We start from the raw sequence: 16,115 nt of genomic DNA on the forward strand, positions 1-16,115 counted from the left end.
TTTTAGTTTACATTTTAAATTGATAATATATTTTCTAAACGTTCATTTTATTTTTAATAGGTTAAATCAATTACTAATTATTTTAAAACAATGTTGCTTAAATCAATTGCTTAAATCAACTACTTTAAATTGCATAAATTTAATTAATATATGTATAATATAATATATGTATATATAATATATTTACATATAATTATATATAACTTAGGTTTTTGTACAATATATTAAGTGTTTTAAAATTTGATATACATATACATATACAATATATATAATGTAGGGGTTGGGGGGAAATTTTTTTGAATTTTGAATTTTTTCTCAAAAAAAAGAAAGGTACACTGGTATAGGGGTACGGGCACGGGCACGGATATGGTCGGGTACGGATATGGTCAGTCCGAGTATGGTCGGGTATTTGCCCAAAAAATTGTGCCCGGCCCGTTTTTTGCCCGTACCCGTGTACCCGAGTACCCGACCTATACCCGGGCTCGGGCACGAGTACCCCAGGCACAGGGGTACGGGCGGGCAGAGCAGGGCATGCCCTAGGCGGGCAAAATCAAACCTCTAGAGGCAATATATAAAGAGAATCTGTATTTTTCATATACTGTAGAAAATTGTAGAGAAAAGAACGGTTTGGATTAGTTCAGCCAAGCTAAAAGAAAATTGGTGCCTATTATTGATATAGGGGATTCATTTTGAAATTTGTGTTAGAATTAAAGAACTGTCTGAATTTTTCATGATATCTAAAAAATGCGAATTTTATACGAAGATGGTATCTTATTGTTGGTCTCAAATGCACTTAGAGGGGGTGAATAGAGTATTTTTAAATTTTTAATCTAAGTTATACATTCATAGTGTGTCTTATAGTTATTTTTGATAGAAACTATAATAACTTGTTCTAAACTAGATTAATAAATAATAAAATAAAGAGTAGAGTTTAGAGACACTTGGCACGAGAGTTGTTTACGGAGTTCGGTACTAACGCCTACGTCTCCGGGGCCCGAGACCTTCGAGATGGTGCGTCTTTCTTTACCCAATGAGAAAGGAATACAAGGTGAAATTGGTGAGCCCTTACAATATTCTAGGAAGTCACACGGCTCGAGCACAGAATCAGCTCATGGGCATTAAAGGCTCAAAGAAAACAATCCGAACAACAAAGGGCTCAAGAATTGCAAGATGAACAACAAGGCTCAAGGAAATAGTTGATTGATATCTCAGGATCACTCTAGAAGTTGTTGTATTTATTGAATAAGCTTGAGATTGATTATGAGTATTGAAGTTTGAGTACACAAGCAACAATGGCTTTCTCTAGACCTGAGAATTCGAAATATTGAAGTTGGAGGTGGCTAGAGTTAATCTCCAAACCTTGGTATAGTTTCTATTTATAGAGAGCTGAAAAAAATGAATTATGTGGTGCTAACTATTGCAACAGTATAGGGACCGTTACAATGGTAGGTTAATTTAAATACGTTTGGATTAGGTGACTGTTCGCTTACAAAGGTAGGCTACAAAGTCTCAGGTATAGCAAGCTATACCAGTTTAAACCTTGAATCTACTCTCGTCTAGGGTTGCAAGTGCACAACCCTATCCGTATAGTATATTAAGGTATCGATCCTCAGGGACGGTTTAATTCGATTCTAAATCACCACTTATCCAAGCTAGGTACTAGAAGTGTGAAAAGTTGGGTTTGGTTTGTTTATGTTTCCTAATTTCGGGTGTCAATTCAATTAACAGTAAATGAAAGCAATTAAAGGTTTTGGTTTTGAACAATGATAAAAGGCGTTCCTAGGGTTTCAGGTTTCATCCCAAACTTTGCCTTCTCTGGACCTATCATGCGACTCGCATCATCTCTGATGCAACCCGTATGATGCGACTCGCATCATCTCTGATTCGGGTCGCATGGATCTCGAGCAGAGCTGACATGTGTTCGTATCTAAGTTGATTTCTTGTGCGAGGCTTCAACCTGTGGCTCTCGCCTACTGGTATCTAACCTAAATTGATTGTCTGGTTAACTAGAGGTATCTACAACCTTTCGATAATAGAAATTTCACCTCTCGGCTACTATTGATCTTAGATCTACCTCAAATGCTCAATCACAATTACAAGATACATCAAGGCCAAATTACTAGAAGAGATGCTATAGACATCTAACAGTAGACAATCAAGAATCAATCAAGAAATTACAATCAAGCAAATAATGAATACTCAAACAACAATCACACAAGTTCAAACTTAGATCAAAACATCATTCAACTCAAAGACAAGGTTTAGAGACTACATCCTAACCCTAAGAACTAGAGATCTACTCAAGCATAGCAAAAGAAAGCATAAAAGAGAGAGAGAATAGGCAGATCATGATGAAGCTCAAAGATCCAAGGTGGATTGGAGAGGATCTTGCAATCTTCTCTTCTTCTCCAAGCGATCTCCAATCTCTCTCTTCTCTCTTGATCTTTTCTCTCTCCTTGAGGCTTTGAATCTTTAAATTTCGGAACTCCCTCTCTGGTAGCAGGGGTGGCCTATTTATAGGCTTTTTAAAATGAGTGCTTCAATTCTGGGCCTTTGCTGTCTGCTCTGGAAACTCGCGATGCGACCTGCATCAGGTCTGATGCAACCTGCATCGACTCTGATGAGGGTCGCATCGACTCTGATGAGGGTCGCATCGATGAGGGTCGCATCGGCTCTGATGAGGGTCGCATCGGATGTCTCAGATTTCAGTAACTTCCCTGATTTTGCCCGTTTTCGCCTGATTCCTGCAAAGTAAGAACCAAAACATAGCAGTACCACATTATATGGATATTCAATGTAAAAGGCACCATTTGTTGGTTCAAAACATAGATTTTTGTATGGAAACAAGTCGAAATAATAGGTCTAATAAAGTGATATCAGTGACCATGACAGTGGATTACGATGCACAACGGTGGATTCCATTGTCAACGGTAAATGACCGTTGCAACGGTCCCTACAACGGTAATCCTCTGGAATGCCGACCGTCAGGTGATGGTTTTAATCGATTTAAACCGTTACGGACTCTGCTGAGGATTTATTTATTCCGTTGCGACGGTTACTGGTCCGTTGCAATGGTAGGCCTCACTTAGGTCATTCTCAAGCTTATTTTACCAATTTTACATATTAAATGTCCTTAATCTTGAGATGATACTTCTCCTGTCCAATGCTTTGTGCTTCATGACTACATCTTTGATGTTATATTGCAATTCATTAATTCATCATTGATGTGCATTTATTGAATCTTCAGTTGTCATGAACCTGCACAATGTCTCAAGAAGGAAAACTGTAAAATGCAATTTATATATATTTTGTAAATCTAGTCAAACAGACAAGTAGATTATAACACAAGCTAACACTTATAGATTTCCTATCAGATTGAAGTGGCAAAATACACAGCGGTAGGAAAAACACAAAGTATAATATATTTTCTTCATGACTATTTGATAAGGAAAAGAAAAATAATTAGTAATCTGTTTTAATAATGTAAAAATATGATAAATCTCGTTGTATCCAAACTAAAATGTACATATAACCTATTGACATTATCGTATCGGTTTAATCGCATTAAAAGTCAAGACAATGCACAAATTATAATACACAAGTATATTCGTTCTTTTATATCAATACTTATAATTGGCAACATGCATTTTTCTATTTGTGTTGTTACTGACCTGCTATATTTATTTCTAGGAGGAATTTCACGTACACCCCTCAAAAACTTCAAAATTACGTATTTTGCCTTCTAAATTTTGAAATTACCTATTCCCCCTCTAAACGTCAAAAACTCACAAATTTATCCATTTTATGGCTTTTATATTAAAACTCATTCTAAATTTATAAAATACACATTTTACTCTTTATTAAAATCATAAAATGCCCATTGGACTCAAATTTAAATCTAAAGAGTTCATCTACCGTCCAATCCGTGCGTATCACATTAAGATATGTCCATGTTGCTTCAATATACGTGCATGTTCTCTTCAAGATTTGTGCTAATCTAGAGCGTGCAAATCTTAAAGCAATTATGATCCACGCACACCACATTAAGATATGTGCACATCGCTTCAAGATCTGTACTTGTTCACTTCAAGATTTGTGCTGATCTAGCGCATGCATATATTAAAGCAGTTCGAATGGTAGAGGAACCCTTCGTGATTCAAAATTAAGTATGATGGGTGTTTTGTGCTTTAAATTAAGGGTAAAATAGGTATTTTAATATAAAAGACAATAAAATGGATAAATTTGTGAGTTTTTAAAGTTTAGAGGGGGAATACGTAATTTTAAAATTTAGAGAGAGAAATACACAATTTTAAAGTTTTTAAGGGGTATACATGAAATTCCCCCTTATTTCTATATCAGAATTGATCCAGTTCATCCTATAAATATGATATCATAACATCCAAATTAATATTTTAATATTATTTTGAAGCTATCTAACATTGGTTGGACAAAGAAGTCTTTATCTCAAGCACCAATTGCAATATTCTACAATCGATTTAAGTGCTAAATGGAGAATTCTTGGTTCAGAGAAGGAAAGAAAAAAGGTGTCAATCTTCGCTTTGAATCGTTCAGTCAATGAATTATATTACAGTACATAATTTATTGTTAATTATGTTTATATAATAATGTAAATAATGTATTAATTTTTAATTGCACCTGTGTGATGAAGTATAGTATACGTTCATTAATTGGCGTGGCAAAACAAGCCGCTTTGGATAAAACGGGTTTTTAATTTATTTATTCTAGTAGAATTAGTGTGTTCTTAAGCTCACCAAGTTTTTTCTGAGCTTGATTCAAAAACCTATCAAGTTGGTTTTAAATGACGAATCAAAAATTAGTTTACATGTAAAACAAACCTAATCTACTTCACGAGTGATGCGTTTACATGTAAAATTTATAAATTTTCAAGTTAATTTAGTATAAAGTTAAGAAGCTAATAAAAATTAGTTTATAAGTTAATTTTAATGCGTTTATTTTTTATTTGTTGACTATTTGACTTAAGACTAACTTAATTCGAAATTTTATAAATTTAAAATGTAAATGCAACACACATAAAGTAAACCGATATTAACAGTTTGGATTCGTCGTTTGAAGCAAATTCGATAAATTTTAAGTTAAGCTTACAAAGGTACTTGGTGAGCTTAAGAATACCCTAATTCTACTCTATTTATTCTTAATTAAACTATAAGAAGACCACATGTAGGGTGTCAACAGGTACAAAACAGGTCAGATAGAAATATTTTTATATTCTTATCCATTATGTTAACAAAATAACTTTATTCTTATCGATATCTAATGAACTCAACAGAAAAAAAAATTATTCATACTCATCTTATCAAATACAATATAGATCGTATAGATCGGATAAACAGGTAAGAGAATGCCATTGAGAGGTCCACATGGTTACTTTCTGTTGAGTTTGGATCCTTTGAAGTAATATAAATTTTGAATTTAGATTCTAACCATCCGATTAGAATTCCAGTCAATTTGATATTTGTGTTAAAAAAAGGTGGAGCTTTTGTCCAAAGAGCTTTGGACAAAATCCCATCCAAAGTCAGTTGTAAACCGTCCGATCTGTGTTAAAATTTGCATAGATGATTCAGATTTACAGAGCCATTTAGAGTTATTAAGTTTCAAATTTGTTAGCATAAATTTTGAAGCAAATTAAACGATAAGATCCGACTTTGAATGAGATTTTGTCCAAAGAACAAAATCCAATTCCTAAAAAAAATCCGAACTCAAAATTTTAGTTAACTTATGGGTGGTATGAATTTCCTTCGTTCTGACACAGGTATATGCCCAATCAAATTCCAGTTGCCAACTTGTATTTTATGTATCTTAATTTTGTATTCATATGCATACATCAAAGTGAGGTTCGAATGTGATGCCAACCTCTCTGTTAATTTATTTACTCGGTAACTTGTTATACATTCAAAGGATATTTTCATGTTGCTTTTTTTGGCAGAGAATCAAAGGATGTTATCTAAGCAAAATAGTATAGTAATTTAAATATTGAAGGCTATTTAAGTCAATTTAATATACCAAACAGAAATTATTTAAGGTAATATTATGTGGAGTAAAGTTAAAACACATTTATAAACGGAATAAAATTAAAGTTTCAAATTTTAATTTTTTTTATATGTTTATCCTTACGATAATAATACAAAGAGAATATTTGGTCCTTTTATTTAATATATACTTCATCTAATAGCATATGAGGTCGACCCCATTTTTTTTTCAATTTTCTTCTGTTTATATGTAATTTTTATATAGTTTAAAAGAAAATGTTATAAGCAGTGTTAAATGGATTTTTATTCGTAATATTACAATTTTATACAAATGAACCTATTCATATTTGACCTCTATAATTTAAAAATCTGATTCCGTCATTGCATAAGGTAATGCAAAGGATTCAGACTTCACTACAAATTGGATGTTGAGCCAAGGATCCAAATCTACTGCATTTTAAGAAAAATAGCAGGGTGCTACTGTCCACTTTTCTCTCTTGAAAAAAATAGAAGAGAGAAAGAGAAGAGAGAAGAGCAGAGATAGTAGGAATTTTGAAGAGCAGCAGATCTTGTTCCATTACAGACCTTCCTATCCTGTACCGAGTACAATGTAATTAATCCGAGTCTTCAGTTTTGGCACAAATCTCAAAATGCAGACCCCAAATCTCAATAAGCATCATATATACTTTCGACCAGACTGGAAGTATTGTACTCAGTCCGGTATATGAGTTTATACAGACTCGTAATGTAGAGACACAGTCAAGTAATGAAGTCAATTGATCACCATTTATTTTTAATTTTTTTTTATAATTATACATGATATTCTATATAGTTTAGAGTAAAATACTATGGATATTTTAAAATTGATTCTCATTTGTAGTACAAATATTTTATATGATTGATTCCGTTCACGTTTGATTCTCATAGTTCAAAAGTCTGATTCCATCTCCACAGACTGTTACATGAATTGGCTTTCTTACTCTTTGTTTGATAAATTTAAATGATTTACCATACCTACCAAGCCTTTAAAAAAGAAGAAGATGAATTCAAATGATTGATGTTTGATGATGAAATAAAAAACAAGATGAATCAAATGAAGTAGTCCGGAATATAAAAGAACCAACATCATGATTCATGCGTTATTTCTTTTTGTTTGATTATTGGACATCATTACAATTAATAATTCTGTGGGCTGAGAACAATAACTTATCTATACAGCTTTGAATTGGTAAAAGTTAGGCGGAAATGTCTGCACACTTAATAAATAAATAAAATAATTAAGTGAGAAAACGAAACTGCAACGAAAGATGAAATAATGTATGCATCCTAATTTGCTTTACCTAAAAAGTGAAGTAAAATGTTTCGAGTCTCCAAAGACTCGGCTACGCATCACTATTCACTGTGAAAGGCTGAGCTAGCGACCATACAAAAATTAATACTTAATAATACATAAAAGATGGCATATACTTTTATTGATTTATTATTATTATTGATAACTAGTACGTATACACAGAGTCGAACTAAGATGTTCTTAAGCTCATGAGATTCCATAGTAAGTTTGAGACGCCAAGGGAAAAAGGAAGAATGAGATCAATTGACATCCATTTTTTTTTTTTTTTATTTATGTATAACTTTTTATATAATTTAGAGTAAAATAATATAATACTGTAAAATTGATCTCTATTTTATGCAGAAAAAATTATATAATTGACCCTCATATGTATTTGATCCCAATAGTCTAAAAGTCTGACTCCGCCCCTGATAAGTTTAAAATTCAAAACATATAGGCTTAGCTCAAATGACAAAATTGAATTGTTGAAATTGATCTACTTCATGAGTATGTATTTATATGCAAAATTTATAAATTTTCGAATTAATTTAATCTAAAATTAGTGGTAAAAGAAGAATGTTTATAAATAAATCTAATGCATTCATTTCTGACGTTTTTTACCTTGATTTGATACTAATTAAATTAATTCAAAAAATTATAAATTGTGTATGCAAGTAAACACATCAGAAGTGAAAGTAGACTGATTTTAATTCGTCGTTTGAAATCAATTCAATAAATTTTAAAATTAAGCTTATCAAGAGATTTAGTGAGCTTAAACACGCTCTGATTTTACACCGTACAAATATTGTGTGCACATAGTATTACACGTATTATACTTTGTATCATTTTTTTTAGATCCGTCCAATTTTTTTTTTGTCTATTTAATTTCACCAACAAACACATTAATTATTGAATATTAGAAATAAAATTTAGAAAAAGAATTTACAGCTTTACAAAAAAATTAAAATTTTGATATTTTTTTGCATTATAAAACAAGCTATTTCCGGTTTAGTCGTACTATACACAAATCATGAATTTCAAATCTTGCCGCACAGGAGAAAAAAAGCATCCCGTAGTTACTACTATAATAAGATATGTGCTTTTTGATTATTGCTAATGACAAGTTGTCTCATTCCTTTTCTTTCTTCTCATTCTTTCTCTCTTTCTTCTTCTTTCTCCTCTCTGAGTGGTGACTGTCCTAGTTCGGTTGATTTACTTTCGGATTCCGGTTTGATTCAGTGTCATCTCTGCTGAGTGGTGACTGTCCTGATTCGGTTTGATTCAATGCCCTCTTCTTCCTCCTCTCTGAGTGATGACTGTCCCGGTCTGGTTTGATTCAGTGTCTCTCGGCTGTGAATTTCTCTGGGCAACGTCGAATTCGGAAAGAAGAAGATGTTTTGTCCTTAAGGAAGGGCTCGACGCGGAGTAGTCCGCGAGCTATGCAACTCGAAGAAATTACTGCCGTGTCTACTTTCTCAGAGGAAAAAATCGGAAGGCCCACCTACTTGCTATTTGGACGCGAATAGACCAATTCGCATTCTCTGACTTCACGTATCTTTTATATTCTGACACAGCAAATTAGATGATTGTACAAGTAGTTTAATGTATATGTTTTAATGTTTTTTAATTTAAACAAAAGAAACCTATGTAATAGCTACTTTGTAAATCACTGGATTAAAAAAAAAAACATCTGTCTCTTGAAAACTCCGCTCCTCCTAGTAAGCTCCGCACATGAGAAAAAAATGTGATTTGAAGTTGAAAACGAAGGAGGTTTGAGAGTCGATTTGTGACCAGTTGCTCCACTACTATATCTATATGTGAATAAGATATGTGTTTTTTGGTTGTTGCTGATGACGAGTTGTATCATTTCTTCTTCTTCCTCCTCTCTGAGTGGTGACTATCCTGGTCCAATTGATTCACTTCTCGGTTTCGGTTTGATTCAATGCCATCTCGGCTGAGTAGTGACTGTCCTGATTTGGTTTGATTTAGTGCCCTCTTCTTCCTCCTCTCTGAGTGATGACTGTCTCGATCCAGTTTGATTCAGTGCCTCTTGGCTGTAAATTCCTCTGGGTAGCGTCGAATTTGAAAAGAAGAAGACGTTTGGTCCTTAAGGAAGGGCTCGACGCGGCGTAGTCCGCGAGCTATGCAACTCAAAGAAATTACTGATGTGTCTATTTTCTCAGAGAAGAAAATCGGAAGGCCCGCCTACTTGTTATTTGGGCGCAAATAAACCAATTCATATTCTCTGATTTTACGTATCTTTTATTTTCTGACATAGCAAAATTAGATGATTGTACAAGTAGCTCAATGTATAGGTTTTAATGTTTTTTAATTTAAACAAAAGAAACCTATGTAATAGCTACTTTGTAAATCATTTGATCAATGCAATTGCCTACGGGCTTTCAACTAAAAAAAATCTTGCTGAATTATTTTCGAGATGTCACCACAGGTAACAATGTATTCTTTAATTCGCTTCGAATGGTGGATTCAGTAAGAGAGAATTGGGCCAATTATTTCTAATTTATTTAAAAAAAAATTATACTTACACATGATTTTCAAGTAAAATGTTACGAGTACAGTAAATTTAATCTCCATGTTCAGCATTTATAAATGGACAAAAGATGATATTTTTAACATCTTAGTATAAAAGTATTATCAAAAGATAAGATCATAAAATTATTCACCATTTAACAGTGGTCCAAAGAAAAAGTAGCTCTTATAAGTAACTCATTGTCTTGAAATCTTCAAATACTCCAAAAGTTACAAAGATATAATAAAATTGCGTCAATTTTTTTTTTTTTTCAATTGAAGTTGTCTCAATAGATGTTTAGAATAAGACTCTGAACTCAAAAGCTTCCTAAATTCTAATATTAACCTGTGCTAAGGAGGATTAAATATTAATCCGTGCTATGAAAAGATTGTTCGGTAAGCTAAAGGAAGAAACAAGGAATTAAAATAACTAAAGAAAGCTAAAGAAAACGGGCCAGGGCGGAACCAAGGCCTGAGTCAGCCTAGACCCTGGCCCCCCTATCAATCAACAGATTTATATGAAACACGTCTTGCAAAATCAAGCATGTATTAATCTTGCAAAATCAAGTATATATTAATCTTATTTAAATGAAAGACCAATTTGTTTTTAATATATCCCCCCCCCCCCCCCCCCCCTCCCCTACTGATATTCTGAAAGAAATTAGTTAAGCCCTCCCTACTTATCATTCCTGGTTCCGTCATTGAAAGGGGGAGGTGCCTTAAAAAAGGAGCAAAAGATTAAGATTCAGACAAAAAGAAATTAAAGAGGGTTATCTTAATCTGCACTAAAATCGGTACTCGATAAAATTAAGCGACTAAAAAAACAAAAAAAAGACTCATTTAGCTTTGAGTAGCCGTGTCGAACTGCACTAATACAATATGGTTCGAACTTCGAACAGACAGCGCTAACAACAAAGAAATCAGCAATTAAAATTTGTACCGCATTATTTGTATCATTGTTTGGTTGTTATTGTACGCCATGACATACGTCATCAATAGCCCAGATCTTCTATGCACATCTCCTATAATTATAATAAATCTGGTTGTTGATACATGTTATTTTTGTGCAATGCAAATGTTATTTCTATTGTGATTCAAAAATCAAACTAGTGTTAAATAAAAAAAAAATACTAATTAACTATTTTTGTAAAAACATCATTAGATATGCATGAAAGCATGATAGCTAATTCAATGCTATTTGGGAAAAAAGAAATATATGTTTATATTGCATTAAAAATTTAATAATAACTAATTAGTTTTAATTAGTATTATTTTCATACATCTAAAACAAATTCCAATGAAATGCACTATTTCGGACCAACTGGTACAGGATTGGTACAATTTTGAATTGATAATATTAATCAGGGTTCTAAATAGCTAGCTATAGCTACGCAATAGTTTTTTTCGAATCTCAAAAACTATAACGCTATTAACCGCTTTTCTTTTATAATGATTCTAAATAGTTAGTTATAGGTTTTTTGAACCTTAAAAACTATAACGCTATAATTGCTGTTTAGAACCTTGATATTAATAGTGTACGATTTCATTAAAAACAAATGGTGTACGAAATACAACAGGATACGATTTTTTTTTATAAACCATAATTAAAAAATGACTTTTATGAAACCAACATGATTACTTTTTTTTATATATAAAAATCATAAGAACTGAAATGTCATTTCGGTCCCGAAGTTTTTTTTTTTGAACCAAAATGGCAATCAGGTCCTAGATATTTTGACAATTTTTCAACTTGTTTTTTTTTAAATATGTGAAAACGGTTGGGACCAAAATGACAATTCAGTCCAAAAAAAAGGGGACCAAAATTGCATCTCGGTTCTTATGTTTTTTGTAAAAAAACAAAGTAATCAAGTTGGTTTGATAAAATTTATTTTTTTATTTATGGTTTTTAAAAAGAATTCGCAGAATACTTCCCGCAGAAGCATAAAAACATCATTGAAAAGGATAGAGAAGCATTATCCTCTGGAAGTCTTATTATGCAAGGATAGCGACTTAATGTGTATAATTGAAAGATCAATAATTTTGGTTTGGTCGTAAAGCTGACCAATTAATTGGTTTATATTGCGTGGATTCTTGCGTTATTTGGTCCAAACGGATAAAAACAGGTTGAAACTAGAGAAAGTGCCATGCAATGCTGATGTGGCGCCGTAGGTTTTGCGTGGTAATTAAACATTTTGACATAGCCAAATTTAATTTATGCGGTATATGTAATGTTATTTTGACTTTATTATTTGCGCACTACATGGAATTAAAAATTATCATGTTAAAAATCTTCACCCGGTTTTGTGCCCTCACAACATATAGTGTTAGTACTTGATAAAAATAGTATTTAATGCTTAATATCTATATTTGATATTTTAAAAATAGTACTTAAAATATATAGAACTAAAATTATACAGGTATTATCTCATCTATTTTTAAAATTGGTAGTTGTAACATATAGTTTTATAAGGGTTAAATAAAAATTTTCGAATTGACTAATAAATGAAACACACTATACCTTAATAATTGAGAACATTTAAAATTTCTAATAACAATAATTTTTAACATATCAAATGAATATAGAAGGTGTATGTTTACAGCCGAATTTCTTTTAGTTACCATCTTTAAGAAAAATAAACCATTTAACCTTAATTTTTGAAAAAAATTCACATTTTTTCAGGACTGCAGTTTGAAACTGCCTTGTGCAAATATGGATTTTTTTCAGAAAATAGGGTTTAATGGTTTTTTTTTTCCCCCCTTAAAGATGGTAAATAAAAAAAATTAAAAAAAATCGGTTTTTATAGGCCATCTGGATATTTTCTCCTTGTTTATAGGCCATGCGTTGGAAGATTTAGGGCTGACGAACAGCCCGTAAAATAATGGTCTTTAAATAATAGGCCTGTAAGAATGGTCTTGGGCTTTTAGACTGCCATTCAATTTTGGGCCAAAGCTTTTCTCTTTAATAATATGGAACCGTTATACTTAGGAGTTAGAACTATTGTTTTATTTGGGCCCAAGTTTTAACATTCTCGTTTTGGATAACATTTAGGGCTCCAATTTGAATTATTATGTATCTGTTTAACATTACAAATCCTTCTTTCTTTGCTCTGCCCCGTCCCCGTTTCACTTAAATCTTTGAAGCTACTGAGGATTTCAGCATTTCCATCTCTTTAGATGCACAATATTATTAATTTCAACTGAGTCATGCATACACCCACAACATATTAATTACACATTAGATGATATTAATACAACTGAGTCATATATAAAATCTCCTCCAAGTTCCCATGGACAACTATATATCTTCTAGATCAATAATAATATTACCAATGATCTTAACATGGACAAGCAACTTGTTGATTAGCTGATCAACAAATCCATCATCAGTTTTATATCCTACAATTCTAACTGTCTTAAGAAACTCCCGCTGGACTAATGTATCTCTCGGTTCTTCCGTAGTTGTCTCCTCGTCTAAAAGTTCCATCTCCAATACCTTCAATGGTAATAAAATAAGTTACATATGTTTCATTGATCATATATCATTCTACAAGGAATCAATATGAATAGCATATGATATAAGAGGAGGGATCAAGTTACAACACTTGAAAGTTACAACAAAGTTACAACATCATTTTTTTTCATTTTCAAAGTCCAAATCGTCGATCCAAACCGTTAGATATTCAATCTATATTAAAATGTGCTTGCAGACCAAATTTTACATTTTTTGAAATTTTTTTGCTATTTATTAAGATGGGTACAAAATTGCTGTTTTTAATGGTGCAGAATTTTAATAAAAACAGCGATTTTGTACCCATCTTAATAAATAGCAAAAAAATTTCAAAAAATGTAAAATTTGGTCTGCAAGCACATTTTAATATAGATTGAATATCTAACGGTTTGGATCGACGATTTGGACTTTGAAAATGAAAAAAAATGATGTTGTAACTTTGTTGTAACTTTCAAGTGTTGTAACTTGATCCCTCCTCATGATATAAAATAAGTTACATATATATGTTTTATTGATCATATATCATTCTACAAGGAATCAATATGAATAGCATATGATATTATACGGACTTTACTACTATATTGTTAACTTTCTAATTAGTCCATTTATAGGATTACCTAATTGACCATATATATATATATATTTGAAGCTTCTCATTTTTTTTATTAGATTAATTTGGATTTTCTACCATTTCGTTAATTGACTTTGGTTTTGTTTCTCTCTTAATTGAGGCATGAAAAACTAACAAGTACCGATAGAGAAAGATTAATTAGTTTTCAAAAGAGAGAGAGAGATAGAGAGATTACATCATCTTTGTTTTTTAAGGTGAACTCTTGTAGTTTAGGGGAGTGATGGATGAAAAATGTTGTGAGATCAAAGACAAAGAAACTACCCCAACTCACAAGTTCAAGGTGCTGCAAGTTGATGAAGACTGGGCAATTAGAAAAATCCTTCTTTTGTACCTATTTTCATTAAAGCCTGAAATAAAAACTAAGTTCCAAAGAAAATACAAAAAAGAAAAATTATAAAGCTAATTACTTTATATGCTTATTATAGTTATAGGACATGTTTCCCTGCAAGAACCACAAACAAATATCATGTTCACTAAAGTATTTTGTTTGTATCCGAATTACAATTGTAAACAAAAATCATTGTGTATTTATGGAGATAACATCAAGAACTAATCAATTTAACTGATGATATTTTAATTTTGTTGTAGCATGGGAAAAGCCCTTGTAGGCTGCGAGTTAGTAATAAATGTCCTAGTAAACAATATAGGTATATATATATATATATGTATCGGACTTGGATAAACAATAGAGTGCATATATATAACAGCAGTAGCAGGGTTTCGTTAATTCCGAAGTATCTAAAATAAGGCCAACAAATAGCATATGCAAAAGTAAAAGCAATGCAGATTTTTGTTTCCAATATTTTAAAAATAGAAAGTACCTCTCCCTTGAGGCAAACGAATTGAAGCCGTAAGCTTTTGACATTCGAAAGACTCTGAATAAGCTTGGGTCCTCTAGTAACATACTTATCCTCATCATACCAACGAAGATTATAGATGGACGCATCAATTAACGATGACATATTTAGTAACATAATTTCCTTCATATAGAAGACATAAATATCCAAATATAGAAGATTAGGCGTGGAAATATGTAATCTCCTTACACAAAAATAACAAATACGAAGAACTAACTTCTTCAAAGTGTTAGAACATATCTCAATGATGCCGATATCACAATGTTTTAGTGTTAACTCTTCAAGCAAGGGACAACCCAATAAAAGCGTCTTGAAAGAGTTATCATTAATTGTAACACCAAAAAGCACAAGAGATTTAAGGCAAGGAAGGTTTACTGAGTTGAGTTCTAGAGCTACCAAAGGATTAATCAATTTTGTAAAGATCCATAGCTGGAGATATATTAGTGATGCACGAGTGAAAATGAGATCATTGTTTAAATTCAAATTTTCAGACGAACCCATTTCGACTAAGCACTCTCGAGGTCTCAACTTCATCACATCACCAATACAATCGAAAATAGCTTGAGTGCGAGGCCAAAAAACCTTGTAATCCAACCAAAGTCGAAATCTTTTAACATGAGATATCTCTCGTTTGTCCAACGCATTTTTCACAAGTAGTTCAAATTTGGTCACAGATTCTACAGCGATATTATCATCAATAAACTTTGGCAACCCAAACTCTTTAATATCAAATTCCATATCGGGCACAAAAGCCCACGTATTTATCCATCTTTTTGACAAGATGCATGTTTGTACGGCATTTCTTGTACTAAGAAATGATAAAATATGCGTGAGAACATCATCAGGCAAGCTACTGATTCTATCAATGATGTCATTCTCCTCACTACCATGTGCCTTGATATTCATCATCTTTCCCCTTCACAAAAAAAAAAAAAAATATATATATATATATATTCAAGCACCCCTGTTTTTTGCAGTACATAAAACAACGAACTTTAATGAGTTGCAGAGGGTTAATCGCTTATCAATTTCAAGAATTAAGATGAACATATTTAAATTATATATAAAAAAAACTACATATCTCAATTATTAAAAGTACAACAGTGATTCAGCTTCCCACCTTTGTCAACCACAATTTCCAAATAAGAAAAAAAAAACAAAGGATCCATAATATAATTTTGTTCCAATTAAAATGACGAGTTACCTTAGCTATCATGTCTACACTAACTTTAATTACCATTTACTAAAGTAC

General features: G+C 32.1%; 1 protein-coding gene across 1 annotated transcript; it reads right to left on the minus strand.

Moving 5' to 3' along the window:
• Nucleotides 1-13,162: 13,162 nt before the first annotated feature.
• On the minus strand, nucleotides 13,163-15,772 carry LOC144575291 (F-box protein At4g09920-like). Its single transcript, XM_078325382.1, has 4 exons — nucleotides 15,077-15,772; nucleotides 14,828-14,986; nucleotides 14,278-14,337; nucleotides 13,163-13,360 (listed from the first exon to the last, which is right to left on the minus strand). The coding sequence occupies exons 1-4, from the start codon at nucleotides 15,770-15,772 to the stop codon at nucleotides 13,163-13,165; spliced, it is 1,113 nt and encodes a 370-aa protein (XP_078181508.1).
• Between the last annotated feature and the right edge of the window lie 343 nt (nucleotides 15,773-16,115).

This window comes from Carex rostrata, chromosome 24 (assembly GCF_964058835.1).
Source record: "Carex rostrata chromosome 24, lpCarRost1.2, whole genome shotgun sequence".
Lineage (NCBI taxonomy): Eukaryota > Viridiplantae > Streptophyta > Magnoliopsida > Poales > Cyperaceae > Carex > Carex rostrata.